At 45.5% G+C, this 21,412-nt stretch overlaps 1 protein-coding gene across 10 annotated transcripts in view; it reads left to right on the top strand.

Moving 5' to 3' along the window:
• The window catches only part of FAM110B (family with sequence similarity 110 member B), a 152,823-nt gene extending 131,735 nt beyond the window's left edge, over positions 1-21,088 (top strand). For all 10 annotated transcript variants that reach the window (XM_070630550.1, XM_070630556.1, XM_070630548.1 and 7 more), the window contains one exon: positions 18,223-21,088. In XM_070630550.1, coding sequence (XP_070486651.1) covers positions 18,543-19,655 — 1,113 coding nt within the window. In that variant the 5' untranslated portion in view covers positions 18,223-18,542 and the 3' untranslated portion in view covers positions 19,656-21,088. The remainder of the gene's footprint in view (positions 1-18,222) is intronic.
• Positions 21,089-21,412: the final 324 nt, after the last annotated feature.

The raw sequence follows: 21,412 nt of genomic DNA, 5'->3' as shown, positions 1-21,412 counted from the left end.
CCCCAAGAAGCAAGATTGAAAGGTAGACCAGCTTGAGTCCAAAGTCAGCTCTGCATTCAGTGTCACTGCCCCTCTAGGGGTCTTGGTGTCTTCCTTTTGTCAGCAGGGAACTCATACCAAGTACTCTCTCATATAATTCTGCTTTTTGAAAATCACTGTAATCCTCCTATCACTCCACTCCCTAATTCCCTGCAAGGTTCTGTTTTTAGTATTCCCAGTATTTTCTACCGTAACATCCCTCTTCCAGCTAGAGAGCTGAACCCAGGGATTATATTAAATTGTCCAATTATGAGGGAACATTTGATAGATAGTTTTCAGAGTAAACTTTCTTTTCTTAATCTTCATTTAAAAGAGCCTTTCCCAGGGCTAACCCAGTGGTGTAGTGGTTAAGTTCGCACAGTCTGCTTCGGCGGCCCCGGGTTCACGGGTTCGGATCCTGGCAGCAGACCTACACACTGCTCATCAAGCCATGCTGTGGCTGTGACCCACATACAATATAGAGGAAGATTGATACAGATGTTACCTCAGTGACAGTCTTCCTCAAGCAAAAAGAGGAAGATTGGCAACAGATGTTAGTTCAGGGCCGATCTTTCTCACCAAGATAAATAAATAAATAAAAGAGGCTTTCCTATCTGTCAGAGGAGGATAACTATAGAAATATTGTCTTTTGCCCTGCAGTGGGAGACATGGATTTTGGAATGACACATCACTTTTCTTAGGTGTCAGAAGAAGTAGGTCACTTTTTAGTGTTTACCATAATGTTTGAAAAAGCTGGCATTGGAAAATGAGAAGTTGAATATTGAGTAGTTCTTTGTCCAAAGACTACAAATGGACTACTGAACTATTTTCTGAGATGGACAATAGCTTTTTTGGTAGTTTCTTTTTTCCAGTGTCTCCCTGAGATAAATTTTATTTTAATGGTCAATTGTAGCTTGATAAAAAAGAGTAATTTAGTCTTCATATATATATTGGCTTCATTTATTGAAATGTTTTTCTAGATATACTTGTAAACACAGGAAAGCTCTAACCTCTTTGAGTTCTAGAAACAAGGATTGGGGTGACCTAGAGTACCTTAGAAAGTGAAATGCTTCTATCTTTAAAGCTATTAAACAAAAGAGAAAAATCCAATCCCCTCCCTCTAGAAATCAATAAAGAAAAAAGAATGTCACAGAAGAGTTAGATTCCCTTTGAGTTAATGGAGGAGGAAATTACATGAATCAAAATGTTCATTTGGAGATGTAGGCATTGCATCCAAAGTGCTTTCTGTCACTGTCTCAGATGGGCGACGGTGGGCTCCTGTGGCAGGTTTACCAGGTGCTGACTGCAGGATTTAATAACTCGATTACTAAACTGCAGTTGCTGGCAAAATGTTTTCTGAAGAATTTAAGATAACATGATCTCAAAAATAAGCAGACACATTCCATGCAAATAGAGCACTACTGTCAGCACAGTTTGCTATGGTAGCCATCCAGCTCTTGTAACATTAGAGGCTGCCTCTGTCCTCCGGGTATCAACCACCCCCTCCTTGCCTTTGCAGACCATCTCTGAGCCCAGTGAATGGCTCCTACGTGGCGATTTCCTTGGTCACCCTGTAAACTCATGGCGCAGTTTCAGAAGCCGTGCACTGCTGGAAGGATGCTACATTTTCTTTACACAGAAACATGCTTTATAAGGAGTATGAGAATTTCAGGGACATAAAGGATATAAGAGATCTACTGTGGTGCAGATCCAGGACTTCTAGAACGGCATGGAAAGCAAGTTTACCAAGGTCCAATCAGGTCCCCGTGGGTATAACTGATGAGATGTCCTGCTCCCTCCTCCTTCCTCTGTCTCACATTCGTCTAGCCCACTTCGCTCACTCCTTCCTGCCCTTTACTGTCTATATCTTGGGAGACTTAATCCACTTATCAAAAACAGTCTTACCACTTCCTTAATATGTTCTATTCAATTATTCTTTCAGTGCTTAATAACTTATTACAGTTTATCTTCAAACTATTTTTCTGTCTTCATGTTATGTCTTCATGTTTTCTCTGTCCTCATGTTCCTGTCCTCTTGCTTTGAACATAGTAATTTGAGTCTGGGCAGTGAGAAGAGTTTCAAAGAAACACAGAACTTATTGGAAAGAAACTTGGCATTCATCTGTCACCCCCTCCCACCCGTGACAGGAATCCCCTCTAAAATTTCTGGGACGGATGGTAAGCCTGCATCTGCACGAACCCTTCCTGGGATGAAAAGCTCCCTCTTTACAAAGGAGTTAATTCTGGTTTGGGGCAGTTTTAATTGTTCAAAATTCTTCCTTAAATCAATTGGCAAATTGCGTCTACAGTCTATGACATTCATCGGATAGTATTTTCTTTTCTCCAGCTCATTAAAAAGAACAGTGGCTAACATGTAGTGCCCCCTGTGCTAAGATAGGCCCTAGTGTCATCCCTGTGGCACAAGTCAGAACCTGAAGGTTAGAGACACCTGAGGTCACACGGAGGTAGAGAGTAGAGCAGGGTGGAAACTTGTGTTGTCTAACCCCAATAGCCCCTTCTCCTTATGGGCGCTGCCCTCCGGGTCACACCTGCTCTCTGGGCCCCTTCTTTCCTGGTTGTTTACGTCCCGCTCTGTGATCTGTTTCTCTCAGATGCCTTTTCCCTATCTCGCCGTTGGAATGGTTATGAGGTAGGTATTCTCTCACTTTTAACTTCGGTGCTCCCCTGCCGTTGTTCCTTAGAATCCAACCTTAGAATCTCACCACATTTACTCTGGATTGTGCAGTCTGCTTGCTGGAATGTTGTGAACGCCACATTGTGTCTGTTTCATTTGTGTCGCTATCTCCTAGAACAGTGCCTGGCACATCGTGGCACTTGATTGGTATTTGTTGAATGACTGAGTTCCCTTCCTTAGTCATTCTATAGTCTACGAATTCTGAACTGTTTTTCCCTACGGTTTCTGATTGCCCATTGGTAGACTTTAAATGCACAGAAACAATCCCGTCTCCTGTCTTACAGGAGGTAAATTATAGTTCATCAGAGGATCTGCTTTTAGCAGAACGGGAAGCACATGGAGAGCTACCACTTCCCGTCACTGTTAGGTTTTGCCTCTGCGACAGTTTATAATCTGTCCTAGAGGTGACTGCTGACTCACTGGGGTCTAGTAACATTCCCACAGCAGTATCACTGGTTTTCTTTTCATCTGTCAGCATCGGCCAGATGCGCTCTGCCCCGTGCCCACGCTCAGGCTCCGGGGGTCTGTATAAGTACTGCCTTGACCCTCAGCAGCACCATCCCCGGCCACTCCCTTAGAGCTGTTACCATTGAAAAACGTCTCCTCCGATCTCGCAGGCCACTTATGAAAAGTCTCACACAAGCTTCTGACACCTCTAAGCCATTACTTACCACCTTTGTTAAAGTTTCTGGTTCTCGTTTATATTCTCCTGTTCTCAGTACATTAGTGTGAAGTCTCTCTTCTGCATCGTGTGCATTTTCCTCTTTCTACTGTATCATGCCTGTCAGCATACCAGTATGCTGTCATTTCTGCTGACTCTTGATCCTGCTTACCCCTCCAGCGAGCACCTCATCTCAAAGCTCCTGAAACAAGCCCTCAACACTCATCGTCTCCTTTCTTTCTTTCTTTCGGTTCTCTCCTGGCACCCTCCCAATCACTTTACCAAATTCTTGTTGATGTCAACAGTAATTTCTACCTTGCTAAATCCTTGCTCTCCTTTTCTTTTTAACACTTATCATGCTACATAGTTTATTTATTTATCCTATTTATTGCCGTGTATGTGAACTCCATATCTTGTTCATTTTGTGCTCTGCCTAGTGTATAGTACACGCTCAGTAAGCATTTTCTGAATGAACAAATAGGCTGCTGGTGCTTCCTGCATTCTAGATCTTCTGTCTGTATAAACTTGCTTAAACATGTCCCTTTAGGGGTCTGTTCCCTTGAGGGCAGGAGGATTATAGAAAGTTGTCGTTGTCACATTGAAGGACTGGAGGATTCATGCCCCTCTGTAGGCAAGCCCAGAGGCGGGCTCAAGCTTCGTCAAGACGGAGTCTGATTTTTATCTAATCCGGTGATGACTAGATTGTTATTTTCTGTTGTTCAGAAGATATTCTCATTTCCTTAGCAAGCTATTAGAATAATTATTTTTCACTGAGGAGGATGTAGTGAAATTTTGAGAGCCCCTTAGAGAAGCTTAGCAACCAAAGAGCTTTTGTTGTCACTGCTACAAATTGGTTATTTGGGCCTATTTTTTATATTTTATTAATGCCTTCTCCACAGTTTTCAGAACATCTTCCTGCCTCTTGGTCCCCCTCACTGTTCCATCCGCCTTCACAGCAAGCACTGCTAACCGTGACGTCTCCTACAGAGGTGCACAGATGTTGCCACCGCAGCAGGGAGGAGGTTTGGTTCTGAAAGCAGCCTGGGGCCTGGCCTCGGATTTGGGGTTGGTGAGGAGGGTGCTAGCTAGTGTTCTTGCCTCGCCCCCTTCCTGGCTGACATCCACACCTGGTCCCTCTGCACTTCTTGCCATCAAGGATGTTTCCATGACTATTCAGAGCAGTAGGAGGGCACAGACAGACCTGAGGTTGACAACCAGCTCCTCAATTGACCAGCTTCAGGCAAGTCACTTACACCTCCTGAGGCTCAGTTTCCCTATCTGCTGTGTGGACAAATGATACCTTACCTTGGGCAAGACTGATAAATATAAGGCCTCCAGCTCGTCTGCCATGAAATCCACCAGAGGAAAGGTACTCAACAAATGATTGTTACAGTATTTCTCTTCATAAACTTAACTAATTAAGCCCAGAATCAAAAGCTTGAGAGATCATAGGGGCCAGCCAGGTGGCGCAGTGGTTAAGTTCTCGTGTTCCACTTCGGCGACCCGGGGTTCACGGGTTTGGATATGGGTGTGGACCCACGCACCACTTATCAGGCCATGCTATGGTAGGCATCCCACATATAGAGTGGAGGAAGGTGGGCACGGATGTTGGCACAGGGCCAGTCTTCAGCAAAACGAGGAGGATTGGCGGCAGATGTTGTCAGCTCACGGCTGATCTTCCTCAAAAAACAAAAGCAAAAAAAGCTTGAGAGATCTTAAAGCACTAAACATCAACAACCAGCTTTTGCCACAAGCAAAATAATTCTTTCTTGTTAAAAAGTAATAGAAAACTCCATTTCTTGCTAAACAAACAAAAATACAAGAGACTGAGGAAGAAAAACTATTTCTAAAATCCGACTCCTTTTTCTCACTTTGGATGAGTCATTTTTCTTTAGTAAACAGGAGTGAGAAGCCTCAACTCAGTCAGGATGGAGGCAGATAGTATCACATTGAAGTAAAAGCAGGAAGGAAGAGAGGAAGAAGGGGCCTTGTGTTTGAGTGCACATTGCATGTGGAGTGTTCAGATCGAATGAGAGATGGGTTTTGTCCATCCAGCAGTGTCTTTAGTTTTTTAAATATTTATCAGATTACTTTTAACGTAGATTTCGGATGGTCGTATTCCTTGGAGAGCCTGTGGGTGAGCTGGCCCTGTGTGCGTGTCTGTCTGTTTTGGCAGCAGGGGTAGGGAGGTGGGGAAGTATGCAAAGCCTTTTTGATAGTTTTAGCTTTTTGTTCTTTTACACTGAGGCAAAGACATCCTAAACTGGACACATGTCCGACAAGGGTCCCTACAGGAGATTCTGGGCTCTGCTGTCCTCCAGCAAAGGAGCTGGGGTAGGGCAGATGAGAGCCAGGCATTCTGTCCTCAGTGCCCGTGGTTGGGGGAGGGGGTACCACCCCCACTCAGTAGGGGAAGTGCCAAGGGCAAGGATCGGACACAGAATGAGAGGTCAGAAAAAGCTTCCCACAGGGGACAGTTTCTTCAGCTTGGAACACTCTAGTCAAGGCCTGGCATAGGAGGCAGAAGGAATCCAGGACAGGGAGCCAAATGTGGAGGCAGGCTTCAGAGAGTGGGACCAGAAGGAGGGCTCCAGGTGACAGGTGAGGGTGGACAGGTGCCAGGTGCGAGAGGGCCTGTGGCTGCAGACCCAGATGCATCACTCTGTCACCAGCGTCTCCCCCACCCTCCTAATGCCATGTCTGCCTCCAGACGCAACTAGACCACACTGCCTAGCAGAGCAGCGAGCTCCGGGGCAGAGCTGGGGCAGGGTGGAGTGGACCTATTAGTCATTCCCGAGTGCCTTGTCACTTGGACCCAAAAATAATATTTCAACTGAAAATTGTGGTGAAGGCTTACCTTGTACCATTCTAGGCTTGAAAATGATTTATGTAAAATGTGTTGAGTGCTAAAGATTAAAATATGTGCTGCAAAAATAGGTGTCTGTCGACTTACATGTCTTAGTTTGAAAATTATTATTTGTCCCAAAGACGAAGAATCCTTAAAAATGAAAAAATATTGTTTGTCTTTTCTGAGTACACTTGAAAAGAACTAGTTGTTCTAACAACCGCTGTACCAAGAGCTGTTCAAGAGGTGGAAAATAGCTCTAGGTGTTCCTTGGCAAATGACAGCCACAGTAGTCATTATTTTTGTAAGTGAACCTACTGCTTCTGCTTTAAAATTCTACCTTGTGTTGATTTCCCTTTGCACCATATTTGTGTTCTAAGCACAATTCAGTGCTAATGTGTTCATTCAGGTATGAATAAACAGTGTCTCTGCATTCGTGTGCTGTTGCACCATGCTCTCCAGTCAAGAGGAGGTACTTCGTGTTGTTTCAAATTTGTAAACAGTGTATTTCAGATTTCACTTCCCGAGTTGTTTATCTGACATGTTCATTGAGCCTTTACAGTCTATACAATGGTGTGCTAGATACTCTTCCCAGTGGTGAGCCCTGGCGTTCAACTCAGCGAATGTTTGAGTGAGTGCCTCCTATGCACATGGCTGAGGGCGTCGGTAGACACAGCGATAAGGAGCCTGTGATCCCTGCTCTCCAAATGCTCTGTGTAGTAAGATGGAATGAAACCACAGACTTACGTTGCTTACTGTTCTTTTTAATGGATCTCTCATGATTTTCATCGAAGTTCAGCTAACTTTGATAGATCTACAGTCTGTGATGTCAAGAAAAAAAATTAAATTAATGGAACCCAAATTTTAAACATTTTACTTCCTCTGCTTATGCATTTAAGCTGTTAGCAAGTAGCATGGTTATTTGATTTAACAAAAAATTAAAAAGATTTCTTTTCCTCTTCTACGTTCTGGGGGAAGCTGGTATTCAGCAGTGAATGGCCAAAAGAGTAGATTTTAGGAACTAAAATATCATTAGTTTGGATTCTTGAGCTCTATTATTTAAATATAAAGCATTTTAAAATACATCATATCTATATTTTTAAGAGCTGGAGCGACAATGTGACCTGGTGAGGTGGGCCAAGGCGTACCTATCCAGACCCGGGTGTGGAGCCCACAGCACTCGGTAGCTGAGTATCTTAGGCAGCTTTGTTAGTGTCTTTGCATACAGTTACCTCATCTGTAAAGCAGGGATAACAAGACATGCTTTAGAGATACTGGTGGGATTGAATTCAAAAACCTGCGAAATGCATTTAGTTCAGTTGTGGGACATCATATGTGCTTAATAAGAAATTATTATTGGCCACTTTTTAAACATAATTTATACAGCTATTTCCCTAATATGTGTACAGTGAACTTGTTCCACTCCCCAAAAAATGCTGCTTTACTTTTTCTCCCTTTAAGTTTAAATGTTTCACAATTTTATCTTACCACATTTTAATATTTATTTCAGAGCTGTTCACTAGAAATTATTTATTTCCAAGGCTGTTCACTAGAGATTAAAAATATTCTCGGAAATAAGTGTTCTATCTGTATGCCATCCTAATCGTTCTTGTTGTGTGTATGTGCTACAGCTGCTGTAGAGTACAGGTTTATGCAGCTAAAGGGAAAAGCAGTCATATACTAAGGGCAGAAGCTGAAGATAGATGTTGGTGGGAGAACTGGGTACAGCATTCTCAGATCCACACAGCCCTGGATTCCGGTGCGGGGCTCTCCAGGTGCCGCTCGCAAGTACTTACCCTCTGGCTTATACAAAGGGGATCAAACTACCTGTTAAGGGGGTAACTGTGAGGATGGATGAGGTGGTGAGTGCTAGCTCCGAGCACCATCTCTCCATGAACTCCACAGATTGCTACTAGAGTTCATAATCACTGAGTTCGTTGAGTTGTTATTGCTCCTGCTGGAAGGTACTCCTGCTCCATCTAACTGGGGAAACCAGCTAACTCTTAGACTCATGTTAACTCGCAAGTGTTCTGAAACTGTGATTTCGGTGTACTGGTTATAGAAAAGGACATTGACCCCTTGAACTCCACTTTTATTTAGAGTTTGGCCATGACCTCACATTCTCACAGCAAACATAGAGCTGCATACAGCTCTCTCCAGGAGGGGACAAAAGTGGCAGAAAGTGGGATCATTTTGTGTTTGTTTGCATAAGGCAAGCAGTCTATTGGATATTCATTAAGAATTCTAGTAACCCTGCTTTTTAATTACTTGTAGTTATTTTCATCGAGCAAGTCATTATATTTCCAAATGATTTTTGGTGCTGACTATACACAGCATCGATTTCTGTAATCTCAGGTAAAAGGCAAGGCCCACATTGATTCAAGTTGGGGGCCCACTTACAGCAACACTTTCTTTACTTTTGGCCAAGGAAGAATGTTGAACCAGAACTGTGATTTTTTTTTCTGATTATCTATTTCATTTTAACTGTCTTAAATAAGAGAAAGACATTTTAAGGGAAACTCATAACATTTTTTAAAATGGATTACTTACAAATGAAAATGAAGCATGTGAACAAGTTTCCTAAATGACCCTGGAGAATGACATTAAAGTAAGTAATCCATCATGGATTGAGACTTGACCTGCTGTTTTCGCCTACCAAGTTTAGGTTTATTTCATTTTTAATAATGGCTTTATTATTTACTCTAAGCCTGTTTCACTCACATAACTGTTTGCTTTGAAATTTGAAACCACATATTTTCTTTGTAACTCAAATAAAAATGGGGTCATGTGAGTGACCTTTTAGACAGAAACTACGCAGTCAATCCACTTTGACAGAAATAGCACACACACTATCACTCGAGAGTAATGGAATCATTTAAAGACAAAAGATCATTCAGTTACCGTAAAACTTGAAATCTAATGATGGTGATTATCAGTGCCAAGTTGGGGACACTGGGGACGAAATTTAATAACAGCTCACATTTACTGAACCAATTTTGTGCTGAGCTCCATGCCGAGCACTTTCAGTGTGTTACCTCATGGAATTCTCACATCAGCCCCATGGAATGTAGGAGTCGCTATTACCAATGGCCCATAAATGAGGAAACTGAGGTACACCAAGAGTGAGTAACTTACTCAGGGTGGCAGAGCCATAAGAGATCTGGTTATGGTAAGCGCAGTTGACCTTGACCCCTGGACCTGGCTCTGAACTGAGGAGGGGCACGGCGTCCGCAGACACACAAACAATGCCTGAAGGATACCACGTGGAGCCGGTTTATTTTCTGGCCTGGATTCATTAGGGGATAAACAGAAAGTGAACTCTTTCCCCTGCCCTAAGAATTCACCCTGCTGAATTCTCGTTTCCGTCCCTGGGATGAAATCTCAGACAGGACGCATAGCCTCTTTGGTTCATCTTAAATAATTGAAAGATCAGTTGTAGGCATAAAAGAGCCCAGTCCAACGTCATGACCAAAACTCCAACTTCTCAATCAGTTTAAATTAGCTTCTCCCTCTCCCAGCTCAGGACTTCGTTGGCTTGGAAATCTCTGTGGAGGAGCGCACTTAATGAATGTTGTGGGTTTTTTCCCTTTTTCCCTGCAGCTCCACTCCCACTCGTTATGAGGCATCACTTCTAACCTCTCCGGGTCAGGCCCCAAGTGGGCATATGAATGTGATGGGCGGGCAGGGTGTTAAGAGGAAGGTGACAGGTTCCTCTCCTGGACTTCCACACCTGTAATCTCGTGTCCCCTGGGCCTGGGGGATTTCAGAGCTGGTTCTCTTTGGCAGCTTTGGGGTTCCCTGGGGACCCTCTCCCACTGCGAGGGGGTGCTCACAGCCTTCCCTTCAGTGCGGGGCTGTTGGCTTCCTTTGCGGGAGAAGTTTTGGGGGCATTTCCTCTTGAGATAACCCCAGACCACCTTTCCCCAAGTACACATGTGGGCCCAGAAAACCCTCGCCCTAGTACTCCTGGAAACACGGCTTCCTCTTGCCTGTGCGCTCTGGTTGGACAGTCCGGCGCAGACTCTGCCTTTAGACCTCTCAGAGGCAAGCTGCAAGCCAGTCCATGCTCCTCAGCTCCAAGAGACCTGTGTTGGACTCTCTTGGTGGGCCCTGAGGCCAACCTCAGCCTGTCTGAGATAAGAGTAGGTACACATGGCCACTGTCCACACCACAGCACTGCGGGAAGAGCTGGAGACAGCCCTGATACTGCTCTCCTGAGGCCGAGTTGTCTCTTGTTCCCATTGCTGTCTTTTTTTGCCCACCTGACATCATGGAAAAATCTCGATAGGTACCAAATTGTACCCCCTCCGCTCTTCCCTCTAGCCTTGCTCAGTTCACAGGGCCACCTAAAGGATATTGCCATAACACAGTGCATACTTAATAGTCAGAATAATTTTCACACATTTATCAAAACACTTATGCAACTTTGTGCCGCTCCACCAGCGTGCCTCAGCACACCATGCAGGAGCCACCACAGCAGACACTATTCCCTGGTCCGAATCCATTAAGTCGTTAGAAGGTAAGAGTTGGTCTCCCCAGTGGGAGCATCTCTGCACTCATTCCAACATTTGTTTCCCATCCTCTGGTGGGATAGAATGAATGTGTCAAAAGAAACAAGGTTACAGGGGTTGCTGAAAAAGCGGGGAAATAGTTTACCCAACATGTGAAAATTTAAAACAAAGTAATGGAAACCCAGGTCAGGAATTTTTTTATTAAATAACATTTGAAGACCTACTCTAGCCAACTGAAAGAATTAGCCAAAAAGGCTAGGATCCTGGAATCAAAAGTTTCACTGTTATTAGGAAATAGTCCGTGGTTTCCAAGAATAGACAAAGCGATGGTGGTGTTGGCAAGAAGATTATTTCACCTACAGTTTGGAGCTGATTGCTGACGTAAACGCCGAGGTCAGGAAAGAGAAGATTCGGCGTCAGAATTATGGATGGTGAGGGTTCCACCAGGCGATAAGAAAGGGGGCAGGTCATTCAGTACCCGAAAAAGCGCAGTCCTGAAAGGTGGGGGTACGGACTTCATGCTTCCAGATGGCTGGCCCTCCAATTTCTTAGTTTCTGTTCAGTCTATAGTGTGCAAATTCAGTCTTTTTTTTGACACATAAAAAAGATTTGTTTTGTTTGTTATTTTTTGTTACTCCCTCATTCAGTTTTTCACTTTTGTTATTCTCCTTTTGCGTTCTTTATGAGCTATTCTCTCAGTATAAAAGGAGTTAATAAAAGTGGCTGTGCATTAGGAAGAGAAGGAAAGGGAAGATGTTGAAAAAATGGCACATTAATTGAAATGGATAAAGTAATGTCTTCCAAATGCAATGGCATTGCTTCCTTCAACCCTAAGGATTACTTATGCACACATTTTGCTTCTAAATGTAATTTTTGGTGATAACTGCAGTATTGCTCACTATTTGTGATACATATTAAGGAGGTGACAAATTTTACAAAACCCTCTTGGTTAGAAACCGTCTCCAGCGGAAGGCAGGGCAGATGTGTGAATGTACAGGGCTGGTTTGGAGGGGCTGCCCCAGTTCTCTGGGGCTCAGGCCTGGGGTGCAAAGGAGGAAGGGGTAAAGGATTAGACAAGAGTGTGGACTTCCCCATAAAGTACTTCTCAGTAGTCAACCTGGAAGCCCAGAATTGTCCTCAACACAGCCTCTCACCCTCCACATCCAGTCCATCTCCAAGTCCAGCCTAGTTCACCTCTTGAAAATCTCTGGAAATCGTTCACACTTTCTCCATCCCCAGAGACACCATCCTCCCAAGGGTTACATGAATGAAAGTGTCTTTGGGCCCTTATTTAACCTTTTCACATCCCCTAAAGAGGTAGGAGCTATTATTGTCCCCATTTTAGAGATGGGAAACCTGAGGCACAGGGCATGAAGTAACCTGCCCAAGGCTACTCATCCATTACAAGGCAGAGCCAGGATTCAAACCCAAGGGCAGGGCTGTGATGGGCAACCCCTCAGAGCCCAGCTGCCATCTCCCCTCCCCTGGACGGCTCTCACTGGCCTCTCTGCAGCCGTGCTTGCTCCCTCTCATCCTGTCCCCTCACTGCGGCCAGGGGGATTTCTGAAAAATACAAATCTGACCCTGGCACTAATGCTTCGTTACCCGTTAGTGCTCTTCCATTACCCTTAATTTACTCCCATTACTAGTGAAATCCAAAGTCCCTCTGCCCCTCCTCCACTCCCCCAGTAGTCTCTTGCCTCTGTCCCCCTGGCGCTCTGCTGCGGCCGTTGGATGTCTTTTAAGTTTCTTGACTGTGCCAGGAGCTCCATAGAGAGCTGCTCTGCTGATGGGTGCCGGTCCCCATCTGTGCCTTTACTCCGGTTCCTCCCCTCCTCACTGTTCCCTCATCTGACTGCTGAGAAGTGGGTTGTGGGGAAGTCCTCTGTGACAGTCCTGCCACATTTCTCATCAGCATTAGTCAACTAATATTCATCTATGTATTTTTGAATCTTTTCTCTAAATTGTCATGACTTTGCTGTTTCTTTACATCTTACACATAATTGCTCAGTCAATAGGTACTAATTGGTTGATTGAACACAGCCTGTAATTTAGTAAGCACTCTTAGATTTTGAGTGCATTTCTCTTAGATTTGTAAGGAATTCAAAAGTTAACGTTGTCATGTGAGACTGCATTTTTACTTCACTGACAAGGACGATTCTCTGTTCTTAAATGGGAAAAACCAAGAATGTGGTTATGAGTGACCCCAGTCAAGTTGGAATCTTGTGCTTAAAGTCAGTAAACACAAATACTGTCACAAAGAATCAAAAGGCAACATGGGATGATTTTACTCATATTGTAAAATGTTTGTGATCTGACATGTTAGGAAACTAGAGGAATCAGTTCTTCTAGAAGTCTTAGCAACCTCAAAGGTAAACTGCCTCCTTTGCTATTTGCCTCCAAGTATGTTTGAGCTGAAGACATTTCAGGCTCACCAAATTCAACACACTGATTTTTATAGATAAAAATCAAGACACTGAAATGTTAGGTGACTTAGAGTTGAATTCATCAGGCTCCCTCTTTTTTTATTTTAATTATGCATGTGACTCCCTTTACATTTTTTTTTTAAGAAAGATCAGCCCTGAGCTAACTACTGCCAATCCTCCTCTTTTTGCTGAGGAATACTGGCCCTAAGCTAACATCTGTGCCCATCTTCCTCTACTTTATATGTGGAACGCCTGCCACAGCATGCTTTGCCAAGCAGTGCCATGTCCGCACCCAGGATCCGAACCAGCGAACCCCGGGACACCGAGAAGTGGAACGTGGGCACTTAACCATTGTGCCACCGGGGTGGCCCCAGGGTCCCTCTTTAAAACAATGTTAGGGCCTTTTCCTCCTGTAACACGCACAAGCAGGGACCAGCTTTCACAGGCTCAGGAAACCTCTGTGGGTGAATCTGGGGTGACTGTTCGTGCTCTGGCTGCAGTGCTCTTTTCCTACTTAACATTTAAAGACTAATTAGGCATTAGCTCTCTTTTCCTTTTTACTTACCAGAAGCACTTAGCCCTCAGTGTTTTATAATATTGAATTTTAAAATCAGGAGAGTTTATGCTGTGATCTGGATCTGCTACATCAATGGGGAACCACACTCCCCATGGCAGTCCTCAGCCAGAGGCCCCTTCACACAGGCCAGTCCCCTGTGACCTGCCTGACCTCAGAGGCTCTGACGCATGTATTGCCTGGATTACAGGAACATTGGCTTTAAGCATTTTTCATATAAACTGCATGTATTGAGGCTCATTTTCTATCCCTAACTGCCTCCAGGGTGCAAATGTTCTTAGACCCAGTGTGCTGGATCTCCCCAACATTACACATCAGCTGAGGGTCCTGGTCTTTACCTAACTGCCCCTGTGAGCAGCAGGCAAATTTGAAGTTAGAAGGATTCAGGCCACTTTGGTTTTAAAAGCCTGGAATACTCTGGGATTGCTATTCCCTGCCTAAAAAGCCCCAGACTTTTACTCACTTAAGAGACAAGAAAGCTTGGCAGTTTCCCCTGTGCCAGAGGCGTCTGGGTTCTAATCTGATGCTCACGAGTGCAGGAGAAGGCTTCATTCCCTTCCCCTCCCCGCTCAGTGCTGGAGCAGCTTCTAGGCATCACCTGGGATCTGTGAAAAATGCACCATCTGGGCCTCACCCCAAATCTACTGAGTCAGACTCTGTGTTTCAGAGACTTCCCCAGGGATGCGCAGGCACATTAAAGTTTGAGAAGCACCACTAGAGTGAGAGGGAGTCACCATTTCTTTGTCCCTGTGCCCTCTGTCCCCCAGCTGCCTCTGTGCCACATCAGCCGTCCCCACAGACCGGGACGCCCACACAGATGAAGCGATCCCACCGGCCCCGGTTCTCCGCGGGGAAGGAGCTGGCAGGGCTCTGCCCCACCAACCACAGTCAGCCCCAGGCCAGCTTGCTGTTGAGTTCACGTCTGCCCTCGTTCAGTGGGCCATTTTGTACCTCGGCTCTGCCAAGTTTTTTTTCCAATCTTTTTTATCCCTTCATGAAATTTTCAAGTGGATATTAAACAGGGTAGAACGTAGCCAAAGTGGTTTATGAATGGAAGTTTCTCTGTCCCTCAGGCTTGTATTCTCTTTCTTTAGCTGTAAGTTAGGGATCAAGCAAGGCTGTATAATTACTTTTGTTTATGAAACCCTACACAGCTGAAATCTAATTTTCCTTCTCTGAAACAAGATGGAGAGGAGTTAGAAGGCCCTCCTGGCCTGCTCCCATCACGGCCCGGCCACACTCGAGGTGGCTGAGTGGGTGTCAGGGGCCTGCAGCAGGGCTGCCGTCAGCGGAGGGTCACGTGCCACAGCGCTCCCTGAGCACAGTCCATGGTGATCACGTTTATGACATCGAGATGTGGCTCCACATGTCCTGGTGTGTCATTTGCCATTGGAGTGGTCTGGAATGTGCCTGGTCGACATAACGAAACCTACACTACACGACTCTGAGACTGTGCTGCTCTGTCCAAGCCGACACTGTCTATACATCGAAAGTAAAAGAACAGAAGCTAAGGACCACATAAGTATTAGGAGAAGGAGCGGCCTAAGCCACCTTCATTGTTTGTGAAGTAGGTTCAGTTTGTTGCCTAAAACAGGCAGAAAACTTAGACTATGCCTTATCATCCTGTAGCACCCAGCTAGTTTGTACGGCTTTTTCCGTTGTTTCAGTTCTTCTAGTAAGAAGCTTTTCTTTTTTTTTCTTTCGTCCTCAAAGAGTTCAAATTAAAACTTTTAAACTCTGACTATGGTCATTTCTAAACATCATCAGTGTGTTGGTAATTATTAGGGAAATTGGGAATAACAGAGGAAAGAGGGAGGGGTAGAATGAAAAGGAAATGAAATGTAAACTAGTTGCCACTTGTTACTATTTTTCTAACAGAATCCTTTCCCACTGGTTTTGTGTCTAGTAATTGCTTCTAGGCTTGTATGGTGTGGAGTGCTTAGAGGAGCCATCTTGAGGGTGTCTGCCTCTGTTTGCCCATTTCCATGCCTCTTCCATGGAGAACGAAAGTGTGAAAGGAGGACAGTGAACTTTCTGAGAAATGCTTCCTAGAAAACAGACTGGCATTCCTCAGGCTTGTGAGTTGAGAGTAATGGTTTTTATTTAGTGTTCCCAGCAGCACCTGCCCGCCCTGACAGACAGACGGGCATGCTGGAAAGTCGGGGCAGTACTGATGGAGATTTGGGGCTTCTGGTCCTGATGTGATGGAATTAGACAGGTGTGCAGGCCAGCATGAGCTTTAACGCCAGTGGACATTATATGATAACCACAACTCATCATTCAAGAAGCCTTTTCCTGAAACAGCAAATGCAGGAACCATAGGGAAGTTCCGTCACAGGCCAATATTCCCATGTGCCATTTTGAAATTGGAAATAATTCGTTCATTCTTAGCTCCTCAGAATCACGTGATTTTAGGGGGAGAAGCGATAGTGGGACTCTCGTCCAAGCACCTCACGTCATAGATGAGGAGACAGGGCCCCGGGAGCAGAGGTACAAGCTCTGGCTCCTTTCAGCCCGTGGGCCATCTCCCCGCTTGCTGGAGATTTGCTTTGGTCATTAGACACAAAGCTGATGAGTGCACATCTCAGTCCTGTCCTTCACTCTGTCCCTCCGTGGATGCATTTGGAAGCTCCAGAGGTAATCAGTGGAGACGTTACACACACATGGGAGAAACATGGCCTGTCCTGGGGGCAGCCCCCTCTTAAGCGCCCTGGGTGTGATCCACTGAGGTTGCCTCCCAGCCCAGGCTCTGCAGCCTGCTCTGGCTTGAGCCCCCTAGGTGGAGGAGGGTGAGATGGTGTGTTGACCCAAGCAGGGTCCATTCATCTTCCCGTGAGGTGGACCCAGAGTGGATGAGCATATTTCGAGGCTCCAGGGGGAATCGCCACTCCCCTTCTGGCATTTCATTCAAAATATGTTCAAAGAAACAATCTCAATCTTCAGGAGAGGAGGTGGTTTATTAAACTAAATTGAAATATCATGATAGAACCACACAATTACAGGAAATCGTATGTGGGAATTGCCTTGGGGCTTCTCAAATGCTGCATAGGAAAATATTTTTATTAGAACAAATCCTTTTGCAGATTACCAAAATTGTCTCTAACAAAACATGGAATGGGTTGTATTTAGAGATTGAGTTTTAGAGATGATAAGGAGAAATATCAGTTCCTTTCCAAGCTTGTTATTAATAGATACTTGATTTTCTGACCATGAGAGCACATGATTTTATGGTAATATCACTTTATTTATTTTGTAAATTAGTTATTTGACATGTTAGTTAAATACAGTACTCTCTTAATATTCCTAATTATAACCCAAGATGCTGAAAAGGTCTTTAACCAGTTGCTTTAGAATGCTGATGTGTTAGTAAATGTTCTCTGCCAGCAGTAACAGGCAGAGAGGAGTTGTTCCCACGGCTGCAGAGAGAAATGCTACGTTATATTGTGTATTAAGTAGGCAGACTCCTTGTAGATTTATATTAGGAGTATTGATAAGTGTTTCTTTAGAGTGGTTTTGGTTGGGGGGTGGTGCTAGTCAAGTTATTCAGAATGCCCGTGACTAAGTCCCATGAAGGCTTAACTATTACACAAGTTTTCTACAAAGTAACATATTTAGGTATGATTGACATTTTAAGATTTTGTTCTCAGTACCTAGAGGATTGGGGAAAATACATACCACAAACAAATTTTTGATTTCTTCTTACTAAGTGTAAGAAATGATGGAGCATTTATAATCAAATTATCTACCCATATGGTTAATATAGAAGTATTTCTAGATTTTTAAATTAAAGAAGCTTCAATTTAATGGGCTGAACTTCAAACAGTCTTGGTTTTCAGGAGAAAGTGGTTTCAAATATCTTGGTTGGCAAAAATAAGATAACAAACATTTGACTTTTGAAAACTTTTTTCATTTCTACTGCCAGTCCCATTTCTTGCTGTTCTCCGTTTTTGAAGAGTTCAAAAAGTGCTTGTTTCCAGTGTTATTGAGAGATTGGTAGTAAGAAGTCAGAAGTTTTGCTTCATTGCAAAAGAGACATATTATAACTCATCCCTCTAATAGCCTAAAGCAGATGAGGGGTTCTTCGGAACCGGCAGCCTTTAATGAACTGGGAACCGGGCTTTGCAAAACCCGCCTTTCTACATCATCTAGTATTTCCTGGGTTTTGCTATAAGTAATGCCAACCGGGCGTGATCAGGAGACGGTTCTCACCAATGGGGAGGCAGCTGGAAGAGTTCACGCGTGGGAAATCTCAGCCCCTTTCTTCCTCCCGGACGCCGGCATCTGACTGCCGCGCGCTGGGGCGCTGGGGCGCAGGCTCGGCGCGGGTCCGGGCGCTCCTCGTCCTCTGAACCGGGAATCGCCTCCTGGAACGGCCGGGCGCCCTCGGGCTGCGGTCGGCAGGCGGAGGCGGGGGCGCCGCGGGGTTTCTCTGTTGCTACAGCCGTGATGTCACTCGCCCATCCTAACCCGCGGTTGGTTGTTTTGTGTTTCAGCTCTGCCTGCAGTTGAACACAAAGACCTGGAGGAGACTCCCACATCCTTCGGGGAGAAGAAAGGAGGCAGCGAAGCAGATTAAAGGAACTTGTGGCTTGTGGCCTTTTTGTGCAGGGGCTGCCTGTAAGGGGGAAAGTAAATTAAAGCCACAGTGGCGGTTAATGAGCTGTGAGATGAGGCGCTGCTGCTGCTGCTGCTGACACTCAGATTCCAGGATCCGTCTGCTGCCCTTTGTGCTTCATGTACATGTGTCTATTCAGCGCATCCGGAGGCGCCCAGAAGAGAATCCAACACGGCTGCCGGGGAGAGACCACCCACCATGCCCACGGAGACCCTACAGACAGGTAGCATGGTGAAGCCGGTCAGCCCCGCCGGCACCTTCACCTCGGCGGTCCCCCTGCGCATCCTCAACAAAGGGCCCGACTACTTTCGCAGGCAGGCCGAGCCCAACCCGAAAAGACTCAGCGCCGTGGAGAGGCTGGAAGCGGATAAGGCGAAGTATGTCAAGAGTCAGGAGGTCATCAACGCCAAGCAGGAGCCCGTGAAGCCGGCCGTGCTGGCCAAGCCCCCGGTGTGCCCCGCCGCCAAGCGCGCCCTGGGCAGCCCCACGCTCAAAGTGTTCGGCAGCAGCGCCAAGACCGAGAGCGGCGTGCAGAGGGAGAATCTGAAGCTCGAGATCCTGAAAAACATCATCAACAGCTCCGAAGGCTCCAGCTCGGGCTCCGGGCACAAGCACAGCTCCCGAAACTGGCCGCCCCACAGGCCGGACGCCACCGACCTGCACCGGCACTCCTTCGCTGAGTCCCTGAAGGTTTACCCGACGCAGGGCCGCGGCAGCCCGCAGGAAAGCAGCTCCCACGTCGGCAGGAGGCTGCTGGACCAGTCGGCCGAGTCCTTCCTCCACGTCTCCCACAGCTCCTCGGACATCCGCAAAGTGACCAGTGTTAAGCCCTTAAAAGCGATCCCCTGCAGTAGCTCCGCCCCTCCCCTGCCGCCCAAACCCAAGGTCGCCGCCATCGCCACCATGAAGTCTCCCGAAGCCGACCCTGTGGAACCCGCTTGTGGAGTCAGCCGAAGACCCTCCCTCCAGCGGTCTAAGTCAGACTTGAGTGACAGATATTTCCGGGTGGACGCAGACGTGGAGAGGTTCTTCAACTACTGCGGACTGGACCCCGAAGAGCTGGAAAACCTCGGAATGGAAAACTTTGCAAGGGCTAATTCTGACATAATATCCCTCAACTTCCGCAGCGCAAGCATGATCAGCTCAGACTGTGAACAGTCTCAGGACAGTAACAGTGACCTTAGAAATGATGACAGTGCCAATGACCGGGTGCCATATGGCATTTCTGCGATCGAAAGAAATGCTAGGATCATCAAGTGGTTATATAGCATCAAACAAGCTAGAGAGTCACAGAAGGTCTCCCACGTGTAAGAGAAAGTGCGTGCGGAGGAGGGAGGGGTGGGTCTCTGTTTGTGCATCCGCAGTTGTGAAGGTTGTGAGGTCTCCTTGAAGTGTTGTGAGCTTCTCCACTCTCTTTGTGTTGCTTGTTGTGCAATGTTTTCAAGTTGCATGCCTGTCAACATGGGGACTGACCTGGCTTCCGCGTCAACCATCGCTGCCGAGCCTGGCTTGACTCAGTCATCTGCCAAAAGTTTCAGGCCAGAATCTAATTAGGGCTTCAATCTTAAGCAAAACTGTTTACACGATACAGTATACAACTTCTTCAATATTTATGTGGTTCTTGTGTTTTTATATCCCACGCTATTGTGTCTTAATTAAAAGTTTTATCAACTGGCTTTTAAGTTGAGAGTAGAATCTTTTTCAAATAAAAAGCTAATTTGCCTATATGTGAGATGGAAACAATGGGAAAATACATGGGATCTGCTATCAAACAGATGTAGTGACTGACCTAGGGTAGAAGAATCAGGCTGGGTTTCTGAGGAAGAAAGTGGTGAGCCTGGATGTTAGTCACTTACATATTGAAATTCTCCTGCCCTGCCGCTTACTAAAGTCACGGTTGGGGCAACAAAGCTACGTTTTGTGTCCTATTTGGTGTGTAAATGTTGGTGGTTCTATGTAATACTGACCCTAAGGAAAGACAATCAGATACAATGAAGGTGATTACATCTGGGAGGTTGGGTGTTTGGGGCTTTTATTGATGTTCTGGTTTGGGTTGATTGAGAAATTTCTATATTAATCTTTTGACAGGAATGATCACCCTAAAGTTGATACTGAATGTCTTTTTTTAAAAAAAGTTTGTTTTTTTGATCAAGAACTAATTCCATGCTGATTCTCTTCCCTCCCTTTGTTGTTGTTGTTTTTTTTGGGAGAGCGGAGTGGGGTTTGGGCTTGTTGGGCTATACGAAGACATGAACACAAATGGAAATAGCAGCCATATCCGCAGAGAGCCTCCTCTTCAAAGTGGATCCCTTTGGGAGCTGAGCCCTGTCTGAGCAGAGTGGTGGCGGTGTCTTGCATACGTTACTCTCAGGCTGTGGACCTTCGTTGCAGCTCTAGGAAACTGTAGAAACCCGACACTATGTAGCTTGTCCACCCTGTGGCTCCTAGTGCTGCGTATCACCTTGTTCCCGCTCCCCGGTAGCCTGTCTTCCAGGTGGTGCAGTCCGCTGCCAGCCGACGGCCGGTTGTGGTGTGGTCCCAGAGCGGGAACCTGCAGTGGTCTGCTTCATTGCTCTTGTAGTCTTGCTCTCGAGTTCTCAGCAGCACTACCTTAGACTTCATCAGCTGATAGGAAACTTTTTATGGTGTAAATGCTGTAAGACTTTGTACATACTTCGGTTGTTATGAAATCTTTAAGGAAAAACAAGAAAAAGTTACACTAATAAATCGCTCTGGTGCAGGCACTCGTGGTGGTGGTTTCTCTTTGTGCTTTCCTTCATTCCCTCCACGAAGGTTAACTTTGAACTGTGAGCCAGAAGCAGATTTTCGATAGTCTTGAAGAGACATGATTTCTTGTTATTTTCACCATATCCCAATTATTCTGAACAGCACTGTTCTTAATTGTAGCTATCGCAGTGTGCTTTTGCTAAAATGGTTTCATCAAGGTTCCTAAAATATGCTGCTGCAGCTTTACTTAGTTCACACTCCTGTTATTTTTATCTTTTCTTAAACATCAGAATTCTTCACACCTTCCCCAAGACTCTTCAGTTGTAAATATTTATGAGTTC

This window comes from Equus przewalskii, chromosome 8, assembly GCF_037783145.1.
Source record: "Equus przewalskii isolate Varuska chromosome 8, EquPr2, whole genome shotgun sequence".
Classification (NCBI taxonomy): Eukaryota; Metazoa; Chordata; class Mammalia; order Perissodactyla; family Equidae; genus Equus; species Equus przewalskii.
The sequence above is the reverse complement of the archived record's forward strand: the minus strand, read 5'-3'. Positions and strand labels throughout refer to the sequence as shown.